At 42.3% G+C, this 17,389-nt stretch overlaps 2 protein-coding genes across 8 annotated transcripts in view; both read left to right on the forward strand.

The window, feature by feature from the left end:
• The window catches only part of LOC131189182 (neuronal PAS domain-containing protein 4-like), a 35,895-nt gene extending 35,441 nt beyond the window's left edge, over positions 1-454 (forward strand). For all 3 annotated transcript variants that reach the window (XM_058165124.1, XM_058165122.1, XM_058165123.1), the window contains one exon: positions 135-454. In XM_058165124.1, coding sequence (XP_058021107.1) covers positions 135-187 — 53 coding nt within the window. In that variant the 3' untranslated portion in view covers positions 188-454. The remainder of the gene's footprint in view (positions 1-134) is intronic.
• A 152-nt stretch (positions 455-606) lies between these two features.
• Positions 607-17,389, forward strand: part of RRP36 (ribosomal RNA processing 36) — a 48,375-nt gene continuing 31,592 nt past the window's right edge. Inside the window, exons 1-3 of one of the 5 annotated variants that reach the window (XM_058165136.1) lie at positions 607-780; positions 6,182-6,250; positions 6,956-7,418. In XM_058165136.1, the coding sequence (XP_058021119.1) occupies positions 6,989-7,418 (430 nt within the window). In that variant the 5' untranslated portion in view covers positions 607-780; positions 6,182-6,250; positions 6,956-6,988. The remainder of the gene's footprint in view (positions 781-6,181; positions 6,251-6,955; positions 7,419-17,389) is intronic. The other 4 variants (XM_058165141.1, XM_058165140.1, XM_058165137.1 and 1 more) reach the window with 4 other exon arrangements.

Genomic DNA, 17,389 nt, shown 5'->3' on the forward strand with positions numbered 1-17,389 from the left:
GCAACATAAGTCAAGAACTACCTGTATTCCATCCCAATCAGTTCCCAATCTCAGGCTTGAAGGGAAAGAAAGAAAGAAATCCCTGTGGATTGACAACTGAACAAGCGTGCCCTTTTCCTATTCTTTTTTCACAGGGGTCCGATCGGAGGAAGCTGCCCCCTTCGGCGTGTCAGCGATTGCAGATTAGCTAGGCTCGCCTTCCTTGGGTCCCACCGATTTCAGTTGGCGCGGTTAGGAATGAATCAGTAGTGACCGTGGCGCACAACTCAGAGGAACGGAGCTCCCATCAAGCCACTGATAGCCGAACTACTCGGATTACTTTGCTATTTATTCCTGATGCTGCGGAGAGCAAACCGAAGCTAACTATTCCCGAGAGCAAATAGCCGGTGACGGAGCTTGTTGCGGGGGTGGGGAGGAGAGGGCTCGCCCAGTTGTTTGTAAATAAAGGCGTTATTGGAAAACTTTCCCAAGTTCTTTCTGTTTACTCCGGTGACGTCAAGAAGAAGGCGGGGTGGACCCGGGGTAGGCTGCCTCCCTTCGGAAAGTCGCACCTGCCCTCCCCATCCGGAATTGTGGTTTCCAGGCGCGCATGCGCAACTGACTGACTCAGGCCCCGCTCTTTGTGACTTCCGCGAGATCAGCCCCCTCCCGTCGTGCCGTTGCCAGGAAACGGAAAGGAGCTGTGGCGGCGTGACTTACCGGCAGGCCGGGGGAGATCTTGGAGGCAGGCCGGGGAGAGGGACGGAGTGTGTGATCGTGTGGGCAGCCCGTCACAGGCAGGTAGAACTCGTGTTTAACAGCGCCCCCCTCTCCCCCCGATTGTTCTCATATATCTTTTCCTACAGACTGCCTCTTCCGGTGGATGACCCTTAAGTCCTCTCGAATGGTTACCACTCGTCCCTTGGTTACCGACTAGCAAGTGAGAAAGGATAGCCTTGGAGGCATACACAATTGGTTGTCTATTAGGAATTGATTGTTACTTTGCCGGTCACAGAACTGGTAAAATCGCTGTTTAGCTAAAATCTAAGGCGACACAATGAAGCTAGTCTAGTGGAGAACCAGGGGAGACATGATAGCAGTGTTCCAATATTTGAGAGGCTGCCACGGAGAGGAAGGGGGTCAAGCTGTTTTCCTTTTTTTTTTAATTAAAAAAGTTTTATTTTAACATTCATATCCAATAACATATTTAGTGTACCATCATATACAATTAATCGGACCTGCCCGGTCACCACCCCCTTCCTTTAACTCTCTTCCGTTCTCTACCTTCTTCTATTTTCCACGACCATCCTCCCCTTCTCTTATTTACATCCTCTCCTCCTTCCTCCCTACTCCTTTCTTCTCCCTCTTCTATCCCTCTTCCTTCCTTTCCTCTTCCTCCTCTTCTCTTTCCTACCTCCTTCTCTCTTCTCCTTCCCTCCTTCCCATCATTCTGAAATGGTAGCCAGGCAGCTCCGATCTTACATTAATTATACATCGTCAATCATCTCTGTACATTAACCATCAATCCATTTTCTACCCTCATCCCCCCTCCCTCCCTTCCCTCTCCCCCGGGGCTTCCCAGAACCGAATACAGGGTATAAAACTAACAGTCAAAAATTAAAATATAACACAAATCATAATCCATAGTCACTCCTTAAAACCTCAACTCCCCTTCCAGAAACAAAGAAAATACATTTCTTCCAATCCATTATATATCAGACCATTCCACTCCTGGAGTTCTCAGAAATTTCTGATTGAGTTGGTGTTTGTTCTTCAATAAAGTACATAGTTTTTAATATCCAACCTTCATCAATCAATACCAAAACAACGTTCCATCTTCCAATATTCACCAAGGATTCTTCTGTAATGTCTTTCTTCCTTAAGCAGTCTCTCAAGAATAGTTCATATTTCCAACTTAATTTCTTAAATTTTACTGTCCAACCTCCAAAGGTAAACAATAATCCATCTTTTCATATCTTTGATATCATTTACATACATCAAATAATATTACAAATATTATTGTTAATCCTATATTATCTCCACAATATATCAATTGTAATAATAAAAATCTTCACTTTACCTTGCTTATAACAAATAACATTATTAAAATTACACCTATAACTTATCCAAAATGTATCAGTTATAACAATTAAATTCTAGTTAACCATATAACAACATTACATCCATCTCTCAAATATAATATTTAATCCAAATTCCTAAATTTTACTATCTATCCTCCAAAATTAAACAATATTCCATCTTCCTATTCCTTTATACCTCAAATATGTCAAATAGTACTCCTAAAATTACACATTTATATCCAAAATAAATCATTTACAAAAATTAACCATAATAATATATAATAGAATTAAACATTCTCCCTCCCCTTATCTTCTATCTTACACATTTTCCACCATCTATTCAACAATCAACTTAACATCTATCGATAAAGGATTCCCAATTTTTAATACATTAGTATAGAAATCTCGTGCTTTGAAAACTGTATTGAGAAAATACTTTCTTCCTTTATAATTCACTGTTAAGCCAGCTGGAACCTCCCATCTAAAATGTATCTGATGTTTCTTAAGCTCATCCACTAAAAAGGCAAATTCTTTTCTCTTTCTTAACATTTTAGGAGGAATTTCCTTCATCATTATTATATCTTGTCCTAATATTTGAAATTTATTTTTATAAAATGCTTGCAAAATTCCATACCTAATCTTCTTATTTGTAAAATAAATAACCACATCTCTTGGTAAACACTTCTGCTTTGCCAACGAAGAATTAACCCGATAATTTTTTTCAATATTAACTTCAAAATCTTCTGGTTCCACTCCATCTATCTGAGCAAAGGCCTGAGTAAAAATCTCTTTCAAATTTTCCTCCCTACATTCTTTTAATCCCGTCACCCTTATAGCATATTCCATTAATTTATATTGTAATATAACCCTTTCTTCATCTGCCCTATCTAACTTAACCTGAATATCATCTATTTTATTTTCTAAATTCAAATTAATTTGAACTTCATCTATTTTCCTTTGCAAATCTAAATTAATTTGGTTAAGTTCTTCCAGGCTTTCCTCTGTCTGAATACTAGATAGGGGTAATTGATTCCTTTAATTTTTTCATCTCCCTCCTCTGCTCTTCCACCATATCTTCCACCAAATTTTTGACCTATTTCTGAAAGATGAGCCTCCATAAGCTCCTGTAAAAAATTCCTTAAACCTTCTTTGATATCTTCTTTTAATTTCCGTATCTGAACTGAAGAAATTTCCAGTATTTTAGAAGTGGTTAATTCTCTTTGCTTAAAAGCCATTTTTAAACTAAGTAATACCAAGAAGAAGAAAAAAAGAAAAAGAAAAAAGAAAAATTAAGTAAACTTTTCTTCTTAAACACTGTAATAAAAAGATTAAAAAAAGAGACAAAAAAATTCCATTTAAAAAAAAAATCTTGTTATATTCTTCTTAAAGGTTCCACGCCAGCAATTGTAATAAGCATTTCCTTAGCTTTCACTTCCAATACACAAAATGCCATTTACTTTCAATACACAAAACGCCATTTACTTTCATCATCTCCAATCTTGACTACGAATACATTCTCTGTCAGGGAGTTAAAATCTTCTTACAATCAAATGCCAACGCTCCTGTTTCAGCTCTGTTCGCGTTAGCAGTCCTTCACTAATCCATTTCAGTCGCAGAGATGGGTGCTGCGTTTTGTTCCGCCATTTGGCAGAAGCGTTCCGGATTCCGGAGCTTTTTTCGGGCTATAGAAGGAGCGTTCCCATCAAGCCACCAGAAATTTTCCTGGGGCTTTCCTGGGGGCTCTACTTCAGCCCGAATGCTCACCTCTCCCTCTTTGCCCGAGGGAGAGATTTTCAAGCCGCTTGACAGCAGATTAACGCTCTCTGAGCGGCTCTACAGAATCACAAAGAACTGGCGGTCTGAAATAGACCACCATTAACGAAGCGGAGCCCCCGGAAGTCCGGGGTCAAGCTGTTTTCCAAAGTACCCGAAGGGCAGACAAGAAATAATGGATGGAAACTGGTCAAGGAGAAATTCAAACTGGAAATAAGGAGAAATTTCCTGACCAATGGAACAGCTTGCCTTTGGAAGTCGAGGGAGCTTCATCACTGGAAGCTTTCAAGAAGAGATTGGACTGCCTTTTGTCAGAAACGGTGTAGGGTCTCCTGCTTGGGGTGGACTAAATCAGGGGTCCCCAACCTTGGCAACTTTAAGCCTGGTGGACTTCAACTCCCAGAATTCCCCAGCCAATCCTCCAGGCTGAAGACCCATGGACTAGATGACCTATAAAATCCCTTCCAACTCTGTTAATCTGTTAAAGCTTCCAAGTTCAGAGGCACTACTGTATATCTTTGCATTATAGATAATAGGGAAATAACAGATTGCTGGTGGTTTCATAGGAGTGAAACCGCAAAATATTTTTAAATGTGTCCTGAAATACTGTATTAAGCCAGACTCTTAACTTCCAGTAAATATTTCTTCTATATGTCTGACATGTTCTTAACTGATTAAAAAAAAGCTCCTCTACATGAAACCAGTAATCAAGGCTTGTCTGCATTTCTAGGCTTCATTGATAACATATTCCATCATAATTTTAGTGAAGCAGTGGCCTGTCTACCCATTTTCTCCATCCATATAACAATTGCAAAGAGGAAATCAACAGCAAGTGTTGAATAGAATAGAGTTGGAAGGGAATCTTGGAAGTCTTCTAGTCCAATTCTGTTTAGGCAGGAAACCCTATACCATTTCAGACAAATGGTTATTCAATCTCTTCTTGTTGTTTTTTCAGTTTCCCTCATTACGTGAACAACATGAAAAGGAGGCCTTTTGTAATCATAAACGTTAGAAAAATTTCATCAATGACAAACTGACATGTTTTTATAGGCATTAATTCTTAAGTCTTTGCATGCTAGAGTCCCAAGTAACATTTAAAATTAGTATTTGTGTTGAAATATGCACATTTAATTCTGTTTGGCAGAAACAGCACTTTAAATTTTAAGGCACCTCTTTCTGTTATAATGGGGAAAGCCCTTTTTAGCACATGTTTTAGACTTCAGCTCTTTTTAGTTCCAGCTAGCAAAGGATTATAGAGGTTGTAGTCCAAAACTGTACACCGCCCTGAGTCCTTCGGGAGAAGGGCGGTTTATAAATCTAATAAAATAAATAAATAAATAAATAAATAAAACATCTGAATGATGCCAAGCTGCTTGCCTTGTTTTGCCTGCTTAAAGCATATTTCTTGGAACTTGGTATGAGACATCAGTGTAAATGGCTGGATGCTCCTGCTATCCTACTTCATATCTGAGCAATTAAAAAGAAGATCCAGGCTTATACACCATAACTCCATCAAAATCAGCCCTACAGAAAAGTCTAACCTGCCTCCATCCCAAAGCAATACATGAACAGTAAAGCCAATCCACTTGATACCATTTTACCAAATTATAACATTCTGTTAAAGCACTCTAAAATATAACACGATGACCTGTTAATACTTTTCTTCATTAATTAGCTCTTGTATCTAATAATTGGCGGTATCCTGCTCTTGAATATTGACAAAACCTCTTACATCAATAGACTACCCATAGATTCGTCTGTTAACATTGAATTACTTTGAAACTGCCCAATTAATGCATTTTTAGTAGCAAATCAAAGGGATCAGGTCAGGAAATAAATTATTGGATTCTACATATTAGATTTTTTTTACCTTGGAGAACTAAAGTTCTTGTTCAGAGCACAGTTTTGTGCTTGCTTAATTTTGCTAAATACCACCTTTGGTAAGAAGGTTTTTCTTCCTACAATACAATAGAGAGAAATACATTATTGCTCTTGTGTTAATTATGAATTAGAATTTGAAACCTGCCTGGAGAAACAAATGATAATAGTTTAGGAAGAATTCATGGACCTAGGAAAAGACAGGTCTTGTTTTATGGATCTTTTTATTTATAATTTCCTTTCCTTTTTTAATATGACTGAAATTAATGCTAAATCACTTGATGCAAAAACTCTGGGTTCCTAGCGTTTTTTCTTGAACAGTTGAACATTATACATGTATAAAATATCTCATGTATAAATACATGTGTCATACATGTATAAACTTATCTACTCGAGATTGTTAGACTTCTTTCTGGCTCTAGCAAGTAAGATTATTTGGTGAACATTGAGCTGAATTTAGGTTCTCTCAGTTAACAGAACTCTGGAAGAATTGAACAAGCTACTTCTTTGATGCCCACATTGGTTACTTCATTTAAAAGGTATATTCATATAACTTTTCAGTTTAGAACATAATGGAAGCGCTGTTCATCTCTTCAGTTTTGTAATGTTTCAAATAGCAGATGGCATCCATACTTATGGAAAGTATTATGGAAATATAATGTATAGGAATGTGTTAGATGTGATGATATATAACAGATTAAAAGATTAAAAAAGAAAGAGATATCTGTGTTCTTTACTGAAGAATCTTAATACCATGGATCCTTATGGTATTTCCTTAGTTAAGGAAATAAATATACAAGGCTGGGCAAATAATTCAACAGGATTTTTTTTCCACAAGTGAAGTAACTTCTGTATCTGCTCTTCAAAACAGCCATTTCATTAGCTATTCTGCTGGAAGTGTCTTCTGGGCATGCACATGAATAACTCAGAAGATCTTGGAAGAACTTCTTAAGTAATTGCAATGATGCTTTGAACAACTATAGTGGCTTCTTACTGTTTCGGGACCAGATCCAAAAGGGTACTTCACAAGCAAAGCAGGTTATCAAATGAGCACAGTGCTATAATTCCTCCCCAGTTTATAAGCTCCTAGTTTATTAACTCTTTTAATATAGCTATTTTTCATCAGGGAATGTGCATAAGATAATTTCAAATTGAGAAATATAATTATACAGCCAATCCCATTTTCTATTATTGAATTATAATGAAAGAAAGGCTAATAGAAATTTATTTCTTACTTGAACTAGCAAGTTGACGCACACAAAAGTACCAGAAGCCTTATGAAACACCTGCATGAAAATAAAGCTGGGGGCCAGCCCCGTAAGAAGAATTCCTCCTCTGGTAAGGGCAGTAGGACGCCAGCAGTTCAGACTCTGGATGACAGTGGGCGGATCAGTATCTTAAATCGAAAACTCTTGGCCCAGAAACGATCTCTACAAGGTTTGAGCAGCATGGGAGGTGGTGCTGCAGAAAGTGCTGATGATGCCAAAAGACCTAAGCTCTTGCCTGAAGTGAATTCACCTAGCCAAGAATCTGAAGACGAGTCGGATGACAGCGATTATGAAAAAGTGGAGAGTGATAATGATGCCAGTGATACTACAGAGAGCGATGAAGATGATGGGGATGAAACTGGCAGTGATGCATCAGAAAGTAGTAATGAAGACCCTGAAGAAACCGCAGGCCAGCCTTCAAGGCCTGACTTAACAAAAGGTAAACATTGATGCCTAGAAAAATGCAATAAATTGTGCATCTCTGTGTCACTGATTAGCAGTTCTGAGCTTTTCTTTCTTCTAAACAATCTTGGGATCATGTCAGTGAACATACACTATTTGCTTCATTTAGTTGTCCTCAAACTGTTCTCTTGATTGCTGGCTTTGTTATATAACCGTCTTGTTATATCTGTCACTTATTTTGCTAGCACTGGCAGGGGTGTCCTTTCTGCATGACATATTGACATGCTGCACAGCTCTATACGATGTTGCAAAGATGCCAAGAAAATGGGATAACCATTCAACAGCTTATTTCAATCACTATAATTAAATGTTTTATTCAGAATGAAATAATAAGGGCTCATAAAAATATGGAACAACTAGCTTAAATGGTTGTATATACATTGAGTAATAAGAATGGCCAGACTTCTTTTCAGGAATAAATTCAGCATTCCCGGCAAAGTTTATCACTATTATTCTGTTGCAAATTAGAAGATAAAGGAAAGGACATTTAGAAAATAATGGCTTATGTAATAAAATTAAGTGGGTTTCTTGCAAAATGAGAAGAATTGAATTGAAAATGTCTAGATTCACATACTTAACTATTGCTGTACGTTGCTTTTCAGTTGAAGCAAAGGCAACAGTGTTATAGTTATAGTGATTATCTTTAGAAAGTTGTTCAACATTTTTTCATAATGATATGTAAGAAATTTCTTAAACCTGAATCAAATGAATTATAGAAAATTGGGCAATTATTTTTCCCTTCATTATTATGATAGTAGGTTAAATTAAAGGAATTGAATCTCTACATACATGTACACCTAGCATGTTATTCCTTGTGAGGTAAACCACTGCACAAAGTGCAGAAAAAGAATAAGTAGTAAGCAAAATAAATTAATGGTAGAAGATATAAGAGTTAATACCTTTTTAAAGTCTAAAATATTATTCTGGTGCTTATCTGTTCTGTATTGACATAGTCATATGAAATCACATGCCCCTGGTTACAGACAGGAAACTATGAAACACACTTTGATAATCTCCTTTCCCAATATTATTGCTTGTTGAAAATTCAAAGCATGATGAATAAAACAATATTGGGAAATGAGCATTGGTGCTGAAAATGAGCATTTTTTCATGCGTCATATTGACTCCCGCAGTTAAGTATCTGAACCTTACAATAAATCAGTTTAGCTACCACATAAAAGCCAACTTTGCCTCTTGATAATTGTGTAGATGTTATTTTCATTGTCAGGTCTGTTGAGAATTAACTGCAGTGTAGAGTCATAAATAGATGCTTCAGCTTTCAGCCAAAACTAGTGTAGGGTCTCCTTCACAGAATGAGCTTATTAGAGCATTGTGAAATTGTCAGCAAGAAGCAGCCTGGAGCATTAATAAAGAACAAATGAAGCATGCTTTTTCCATCTTGAATATACATTTCCTAAATGTAATAAGCAATATGATATGGTGTTCATAAATGTATTTGGGTGAGACTTCCTAAGGCAGAGTTTAAGTTGGTATTTGAATTCTTGTTTGGATATCCAGAAAGATTAGGCTGTGATAAAATTCATCTGATCAGAATCTGATCTAACTGTCTTTCAAAGCAGTGAGATGAGATGAGAAGGCGTGCAGGTTAAATATATTTAAATGATGTTTGATGTCAATCCATGTAGTTTTCATTGTTTTGGAGCTATACAGCCATACATTCATAGTTATTATAGAACCCAGAAATCTTTTCAAATGAGAATTGAGATTCTTTTTATGCTGATAGTTTGCCAACATACGCAAAGTCTAAGAAAAATAGAAGGTGGGGGTGGGTGGGTAATAGTAATATGTGGCTATAGGTGGCACCAAACCTGGCCATGGCTAAAATTCTGTTGCAAGGAATACAGAAAATTATTTAAGAACAAAATAAGTACCAATAATTTAGTTTCAGACTTAGATCAGTGAGAAAGAGGTCTGGTGAGAGGTTTATATGGTGGACTGATATAAAACATACGCTTTTGTTTATTCATGTTTTTGATACCGAACATGTTAAAAGCAATTTTTGATTGTGAAAAAAGTAGAAGGGCTTGTAAACACCCTATATCAATATCACCTCTAATATGTCTTTAAATATGACCAAAAAGATGAAAGAAATCAGTATCCTGAAATTGAGATTTTGCCATTCTGTAACTGTGAGAGAGGGATGTATAAAAATCTTGAGAGAAGGGAAAAACTAAAAGTTAACATGTTGAAACTGGAGGAATGAAGCAATAAAATATAATACAGTAGTTGGATGCTTGTTTGAGCTTGCTTCTTCATTTATTTTAATATAATTTTATTAAACTTTTAATAATTCTGTTTATAATCTATGTAATCATTAATAGAAATTGCAAGTTAATTTTTTTTAGTTTCATGCAAAAGTCTATAAAGGCTTTCCAGTTAGAATAAACATAAATATTGTCTTTTCTTGGATCAAAGAAGTCAATTTAGCCATCTCAATAAGTTCCGTCATCTTCACCAGCCATTGGTCCATTGTGTGCAATGCAGAATTTTTTCATATACAGCAGGGGTTCACAACCTTTTTGGTTCTGTGGACCGCCGGCAGGTTTGGCGGTTCCGGCAGTGGAGGGGAATGGTTTCGCATGTGCATCTTTTAAATCCCAAGCATGCACAAATGAAGTCTTGCACATTTGCTTCCCGCCACCTCCGCTTTGGCAACCCAGTTCCCAATGCCATGGTTCAGTAGCAATATACAGTTTCCATATACAATAATGTCACTGCAGTTATCATGTACAAAAAAAGCATTCCATAACATTTTTCCAACTGTTTTTCAATCAATCCCCAAAAACCTTTGGCCTTAATTGTATATTAATACTTAAAATCCTCTGAATCTGTGTACATATGTACGTATTCAGAATTTTCTATGTTCTTTACATGTCCACCAATATGATACAATGTTCCTTCTTGTTCACATTTCCGACATAAATTTGAAGTGCCTTTGTACATTTTAGACAATTTCTTTGATGACATATATCCAACTGTATATTATTTTATAAAAATTATCTTGAAGATTATAATATATTGTAAATTTAAATGCTTTCAGCCACATATTTCCCATTGTTCCATCTTTATAGAGATAGTCTTTGATTTACAACTATTTGTTTAGTGACCGAAGTTACAATGGCACTGAAAAAAGTGAATTATGACTGTCTTTCACATGACCATTGCAGCTTTCCCATCATCAGATGATCTGCAGTGATTCACTTAACTGTGTCAAGAAAGGTAGCAAAAACTCACTTAGAATAGAATAGAATAGAATAGAATTTTTTATTGGCCAAGTGTGATAGGACACACAAGGAATTTGTCTTGGTGCATATGCTCTCAGTGTACATAAAAAATATATATCTTCATCAAGGTACAACACTTAATGATAGTCATAGGATACAAATTTAACACTTAATGATACAACACTTAATGATAAGCTATAAATAAGCAATCAGGAAACAATATCAATATAAATGGTAAGGATACAAGCAACAAAGTTACATTCATACAGTCATAAGTGGCAGGAGATGGGTGATGGGAACAATGAGAAGATTGATAGTAGTGCAGATTTAGTAAATAGTTTGACTTAACAACTGTCTTGATTAGTAATAGAAAGTTTGGGCTCAATTGTGGTTGTAAATCGAGGACTTAACTGCATTATAACTAATTTTTAGCCCACTTTATCATACATTCTTTCACTTGTTCCTCTTCTGTTTCAAATTCCAATAAGCATTTTAGTAATTATATGTTCATTGTTTGTACACAGTATTTTTCATACTCTTAAAATGTTCAAAACCATACATTATTTTATCTACTTTAAATATCTAGATCTTCCTATTTCTAAATCTTTCTAAGAAAACAGTATTCTTCCGCCATCAGTTCTTGATTTTATTTTACATTCCTTTGGACAAAATTCTAGTTAACTCATGATAAAGTGGACATTTGTGTTTGCTATTATTTCTTTATTTATATAATGCTTCTTGTGCTGAGAACCAACAAAGATGTTTTAGAGCATTGGTCACCAACCTTTTGGACCTCAGGGACCACTAAATTATAATTTTAAATCCCACAGACCAGGGGTCTCCAACCTTGGCAACTTTAAGCTTGGCGGATTTCAACTCCCAGAATTCCCCAGCCAGCAAAGCTGGGAGTTGAAGTTTGCCAGGCTTAAAGTTGCCAAGGTTGGAGACCCCTGCCACAGACCACTAATATGATCTGCCTAATGACCAGCTAGATGGTCATGGCTAGGTGGTCATGTGACTAGTTGGGCCAACTCGATGTCAGTTACGTCAAGGGTTAGGGTTAGTCACTAACGTTGAGGGGCACCTCGCCAGCCTCTACTCACTTCTCCCCTCCCAGCCACTCCTCGCCTCCCTGTCAGGGTTCCTTAAGGCCCCAATAGGAAGCAGTTGTTGGAGCTAAGTAGCCATCATGAGAAAGAGTTGGCAAAACAACTTAGTTTAAATTGGATCTGACTAAGGAAGCTCAGCAGAAACACCGCACTTAGGACTACAAGCATAGGCTTTCCAAGCAGAGGTAAGACCTGCGGGAATGCAAGGCCAGGTGCTGGCACCTGGAGGCTCAGCAGGCTGTGATGGTCAGCCAGTTCCAGGCCATGAGGCAGTCCCACTGGAACAAGGCCCTCCGGCTCTTTGTCACCAGCGGCACTTCCCTCCAGCCTTTGCCCTGCACCAGGAGAGTGAAGCAGACCCCAAGTTGGAATTTCTGCTCCCTTCCGACCCACATAAGAAGACCCCGAAGGGGGAAACTTTCTGCAGCAACACAAATGTTCATTGCACGTATCTGTCCCAGGGGCTGTAGTTTGAGGACCCCTGATTTAGTGCAATATAAAACTGCAAATAATTTTCCTGCAGGTCACAAAAATTTTCTTGCAGACCACCAGTGGTCCACGGACCACCAGTTGGTGACCATTGTTTTAAAGCAGGGGTTTCCAACCTTGGCAACTTTAAGACTTGTGGACTTCAACTCCCAGAATCCCTCAGCCAGCAAAGCTTAAACACTAATTCCAAGTAACTAAGTATAACTAACTATAATAATATATAATATATGTAAACCTAATTTTGCGTAGCTTCTTTTCCAAAAACACTACACTACTAACCAGAGCATACAAAACATTTGCAAGACCCATTCTTGAATACAGCTTACCTGTCTGGAACCCATACCACATCTCTGACATTAATACAATTGAACGAGTCCAGAAATATTTTACAAGAAGAGTTCTCCGCTCCTCTGTAAACAACATCTATTGCCAGCTTCTATTACATCATGCCTTTTGGTTAAACTTCCTGAAAAAAAAAAAAGAAAAGGAGGATGAAATTGGCTCTGCGCATGCGCAAGATGGCAGCCTAGCCGGAGTTCGGAGACGACGAGGATTATGTGAGGAGGGGGATGGCGGCGCCCAGGCGGCCTGCCGAACAGTCTGCGCCCCCCGGTTGGCCGTATCATCTTCTGGACAGCCGTGGGGGAGGTCTTGGGACCTCCCTGGACGCGCGGCTGCCGAGACCAGGGCTGCGGAAGGGCGAGCTGCGAACGGCGGCCATTTTACCACCCGGCCGGGCAGGAGCCGAAGAAAGAAACAACTGGGTAATGGAGGAAAGGACGCCGGGACCCAGATGGCTTGCCGAGCGGCTTTCGCCCCGGCCAGGTATACCATCTTCGGCAGCCGGGAGAGGCCTGTGGGCCTCTCTGACTCCCGCTGTCGGAATGAGACCGGGATGGGCGAGCGGCGAATGGCGGCCATTGGACAACGGACGAGGCCGGGCTTGTATTTAGTTGTTGGGAAGCCGCGCTGGGTTTCTCTCCTGACATCCAGCGCCTCGGCTATTTCGGATAATTTTGGGGCTTACCAGCCTCCTTGGTTCCCTGGTCCTGTTTTGGATTTGGTGGATGGCCATGGGGCGAAGGGCTGTGAAGGATCCCCTGGTGGCCCCTGCTGAGGTGTCCCGCCTAGTTTGGCCTGGTTGGGCCCAGCTAGGCCTGCTTCTTCCCGGATTAGGAAGTTACATTGCCATCTGCAACATTGTCACCTGCATTTGTCATCTTGCACTTTGTATGGCCGGCCGGAGTTTTCTGGGTTCGGCCATCTTTGGAACTTCCCGGGAGGATGATTGGAGACCGACTGTTGCAGTGGGACTTTATCTTGAAACATCTACTGTGGAACCATCTACCTTGGAAATAGCTGAGACGCCATGGACGGAGAGAGGAATACCACCTCTATTAGATTATGGATTTTAGGACTGAGCTTGGTGCAGAGTAGTAATAACTTTCTACCATCAGACTACATCTGCTTATTGTACTATCTTGTGTCAGCGTTAAGCCAGCCACCATCCGAAGATATTCTGGCAGATGGGTATCCATTAGGATTTGGCATTACATCCTGCCACCCCAGACATTATACTACTACCTCTCGCTGTCTTCTTTCTCCTGCTTATGCTTTTGAACATTTATGCGATATTCTGCTTTGGAACTCTTGCGCCTGCGAGGTGCCCCCGCCTCGCAGGAATGGCCCGCCGCATTATCAAGGGCCGGCCTCAATGACGGGTCTTGGGACCCACAGAGGTGGCATGCGAAAAAAAAGAGCCTTTGGGGGTTTTTAGATAGGGCTTTTTTAAGGGGTGGGAGGGGTAGGGCGGGTGTTGGGGGTAGCCCGTCGGGTGGGGAGCCAGTCCTTGCGCGTGCTCGCGACGGTTTTTTAATGGGTTCGGAGGTTAGGGGGGGAGATTGCGTTCCTGCTGGTGAGGGTGGTCTGATTAGCACGGTAAGTGGGAGGGGCAGATATGGCGGAAGGAGGGGACCATATCGTTTTGGGGGGGCGCGCGGTCGATGTTTGCAGGCGATCGCGCGCCCCGATCCCCCGTCCTTTTCCCGTTCCCCGGATGGTCAAGACCCTCAGAGCCTGGGCCTTCGGCTGGTGTTATGCCACGCACCGGCCCGAGTCAAAAAGGCCCCCCCAATACATGATCTTATCCAGGGGGGCGCTGCGGACCTTATAGGCGTTACGGAAACCTGGCTGGGCACGGAAGGGGGTGTGCCCCTTGTTGAGATGTGCCCGCCGGGTTTCCGTGCATTCCATCAGCCAAGGGCCCAGGGTAGGGGTGGAGGGGTGGCGGTTGTGATTAGAGAGAGCCTAGAGCCGAGGGAGACCACTGTACCTCAGATTGCTGGGTGCGAATCCTCTTGTGAGATGGGGTCATAGGTGTCAGGTGGGATTACTGATCGCGTGCCTGGCTCCTTGCTACGTGACAGTCGCCTGCCCGAGCTCCTGGAGGTGCTGGCCAGGGTGGCAGTTGAGACCCCCAGACTTTTAGTCATGGGGGACTTTAACTTGCCATCTTCCGGCTTATCATCGACAGCAGCTCGGGAGTTCATGGCTTCCATGACGGCCTTGGACCTGACCCAAGTAGTTGATGGCCCTACTCACATTGGGGGTGGCACTCTGGACTTGATTTTGTCTCTGGTCAGTGGTTGAGAGATCTGGACTTGAAGGAAATAGTCATTGAACCTTTGTCATGGTCAGATCACTCTCTTCTTCGCCTGGACTTTCTGACCGCTACTCCCACCGCAGGGAGACGGAGCCGATCGTTGGTTCCGCCCCAGGCGCCTGATGGACCCGGAGGGGTTCCGGACGGAGCTTGGGCCATTCCTGAGGGTCTGGCTCACGGCTCGGCTGAGGAACTTGTTGCGCCTGGGAACAGGCGCGGCGGGGCCTTAGACCGAGTCGTGCCTCTGCGGCCTCTGACCCGGCGCAGGTCCCAACCAGCTCCTTGGTTCTCCGAGGAGCTGCGAGGGATGAAGCGCCAGAGAAGACGCCTAGAGAGTTCTTGGAGGTCTAGCCGTTCGGTGGCTGATCGGACACTAGTGAAGTCCTATACTAGGACTTACCTAGTGGCATTGAGGGAAGCGAGGCGTAGCTACGCCGCCTCCCTCATTGCATCGGCAGATAACCGCCCAGCCGCCCTGTTTCGGGTGACTCGCTCCCTTTTACATCAGGGGAGCGGATGACCCGCTGCAGGACGTGCTGAGGAGTTTAACGGTTATCTATACGATAAAATCGCTCAGCTTCGGGATGGTCTGGACCAGAATTGTAGTGACGGGTGAGACGGCTGAGGCGGTCTTGGTGACATTTTATGGGATGAGTTTGACCCTGTGGCTCCGAGGACATGGACAGGTTGTTGGGTAGGTTGAATGCCACCACGTGTTTACTGGACCCGTGCCCTCCTGGTTGGTGCTGGCCACTCAGGAGGTGACACGAGGCTGGCTCCAGGCAATTACAAGCGCTTCTTGGTGGAGGGAGTCTTCCGGCCGCCTTGAAAGAGGCGGTGGTGAGACCCTCCTCAAGAAGCCTTCCTGGACCCGCTGTTTTAGGTAATTATCGTCGGTCTCCAACCCGCTCGGCGAAGGTTGTAGAGAGTATGGTGGCATATCAGTTTCCCTACACCTGGATGAAACTGTCTATCTAGACCTGCTCCAGTCCGGCTTCCGCCCGGTTACAGCACTGAGACGGCTTTGGTCGCGTTGGTGGATGATCTCTGAGGGCCAGGGATAGGGATGTTCCTCTGCCCTGGTCCTGTTAGACCTCTCAGCGGCTTTTGATACCATCGACCATGGTATCCTGCTGCGCCGATTGGGGGATTGGGAGTGGGAGGCACCGCTTATCGGTGGTTCTCCTCCTATCTCTCCGATCGGTCGCAGACGGTGTTGACGGGGCAGAGGTCGGCCCGCGGCGCCTCACTTGTGGGGTGCCGCAGGGGTCGATCCTCTCGCCCCTTTTGTTCAACATCTATATGAAGCCGCTGGGTGAGATCATCAGTGGCTTCGCTGTGAGGTACCAGCTGTACGCTGATGACACCCAGCTGTATTTTTCCACACCGGGCCACCCCAACAAAGCTATCAAGTGTTGTCCCGGTGCTTGGAGGCCGACGGGTCTGGATGGGGAGAAACAGGCTCAAGCTCAATCCTCCAAGACAGAGTGGCTGTGGATGCCGGCATCCCGGTACAGTCAGCTGAGTCCTCGGCTGACTGTTGGAAGAGTCATTGGCCCCGATGGAAGGTGCGCAACTTGGGCGCCCTCCTGGATGAACGGCTGTCTTTGAAGATCATTTGACGGCCGCTCCAGGAGAGCTTTTACCAGGTTCGCCTGGTGCGCCAGTTGCGCCTTTCTAGACCGGGATGCCCTATGCACGGTCACCACGCCTCGTGACGCCCTCGCCTGGATTACTGCAATGCTCTCTACATGGGGCTCCTTGAAGGGCATCCGGAGGCTGCAGTTAGTTCAGAATGCGGCTGCGCGGGTTATAGAGGAGCCCTCGTGGCTCCCGTGATGACACCTATCCTGCGCAGACTGCACTGGCTACCTGTGGTTTTCCGGTGCGCTTCAAGGTGTTGGTAACCACCTTTAAAGCGCCCATGGCATAGGGCCGGGTTATCTACGGGACCGCCTACTGCTACCGAATACCTCTCACCGACCTGTGCGCCTCACAGAGAGGGACTCCTCAGGGTGCCAGCTAGACAGTGTCGCCTGGCGACGCCCAGGGGAAGGGCCTTCTCTGTGGGGGCTCCCGCCCTCTGGAACGAACTCCCCCCAGGACTCCGTCAACTTCCGGACCTCCGAACCTTCCGTCGCGAGCTTAAGACGCATTTATTCATCTGCGCAGGACTGGCTTAGATTTTTAAATTTAGATTTTAAATTTATAGATTTTTAAATTCACAGGGGTTTAAATTTGGTTTTAAGATTTATATTTACATTTTTAATATTTGGCATTAGAATAAGTCTTTTAATAGTTATTTTAATTGTATATAAATGTTTTATGTGCCTGTGAACCGCCCTGAGTGGTTCGGGAGATAGGGCGGTATACAAATTTGAATAAATAAATAAATAAATAAATAAATAACAAAATACCTTATACCTCCAGACTTGAAATCCTG

Source organism: Ahaetulla prasina, chromosome 1, assembly GCF_028640845.1.
Source record: "Ahaetulla prasina isolate Xishuangbanna chromosome 1, ASM2864084v1, whole genome shotgun sequence".
Taxonomy (NCBI): Eukaryota; Metazoa; Chordata; class Lepidosauria; order Squamata; family Colubridae; genus Ahaetulla; species Ahaetulla prasina.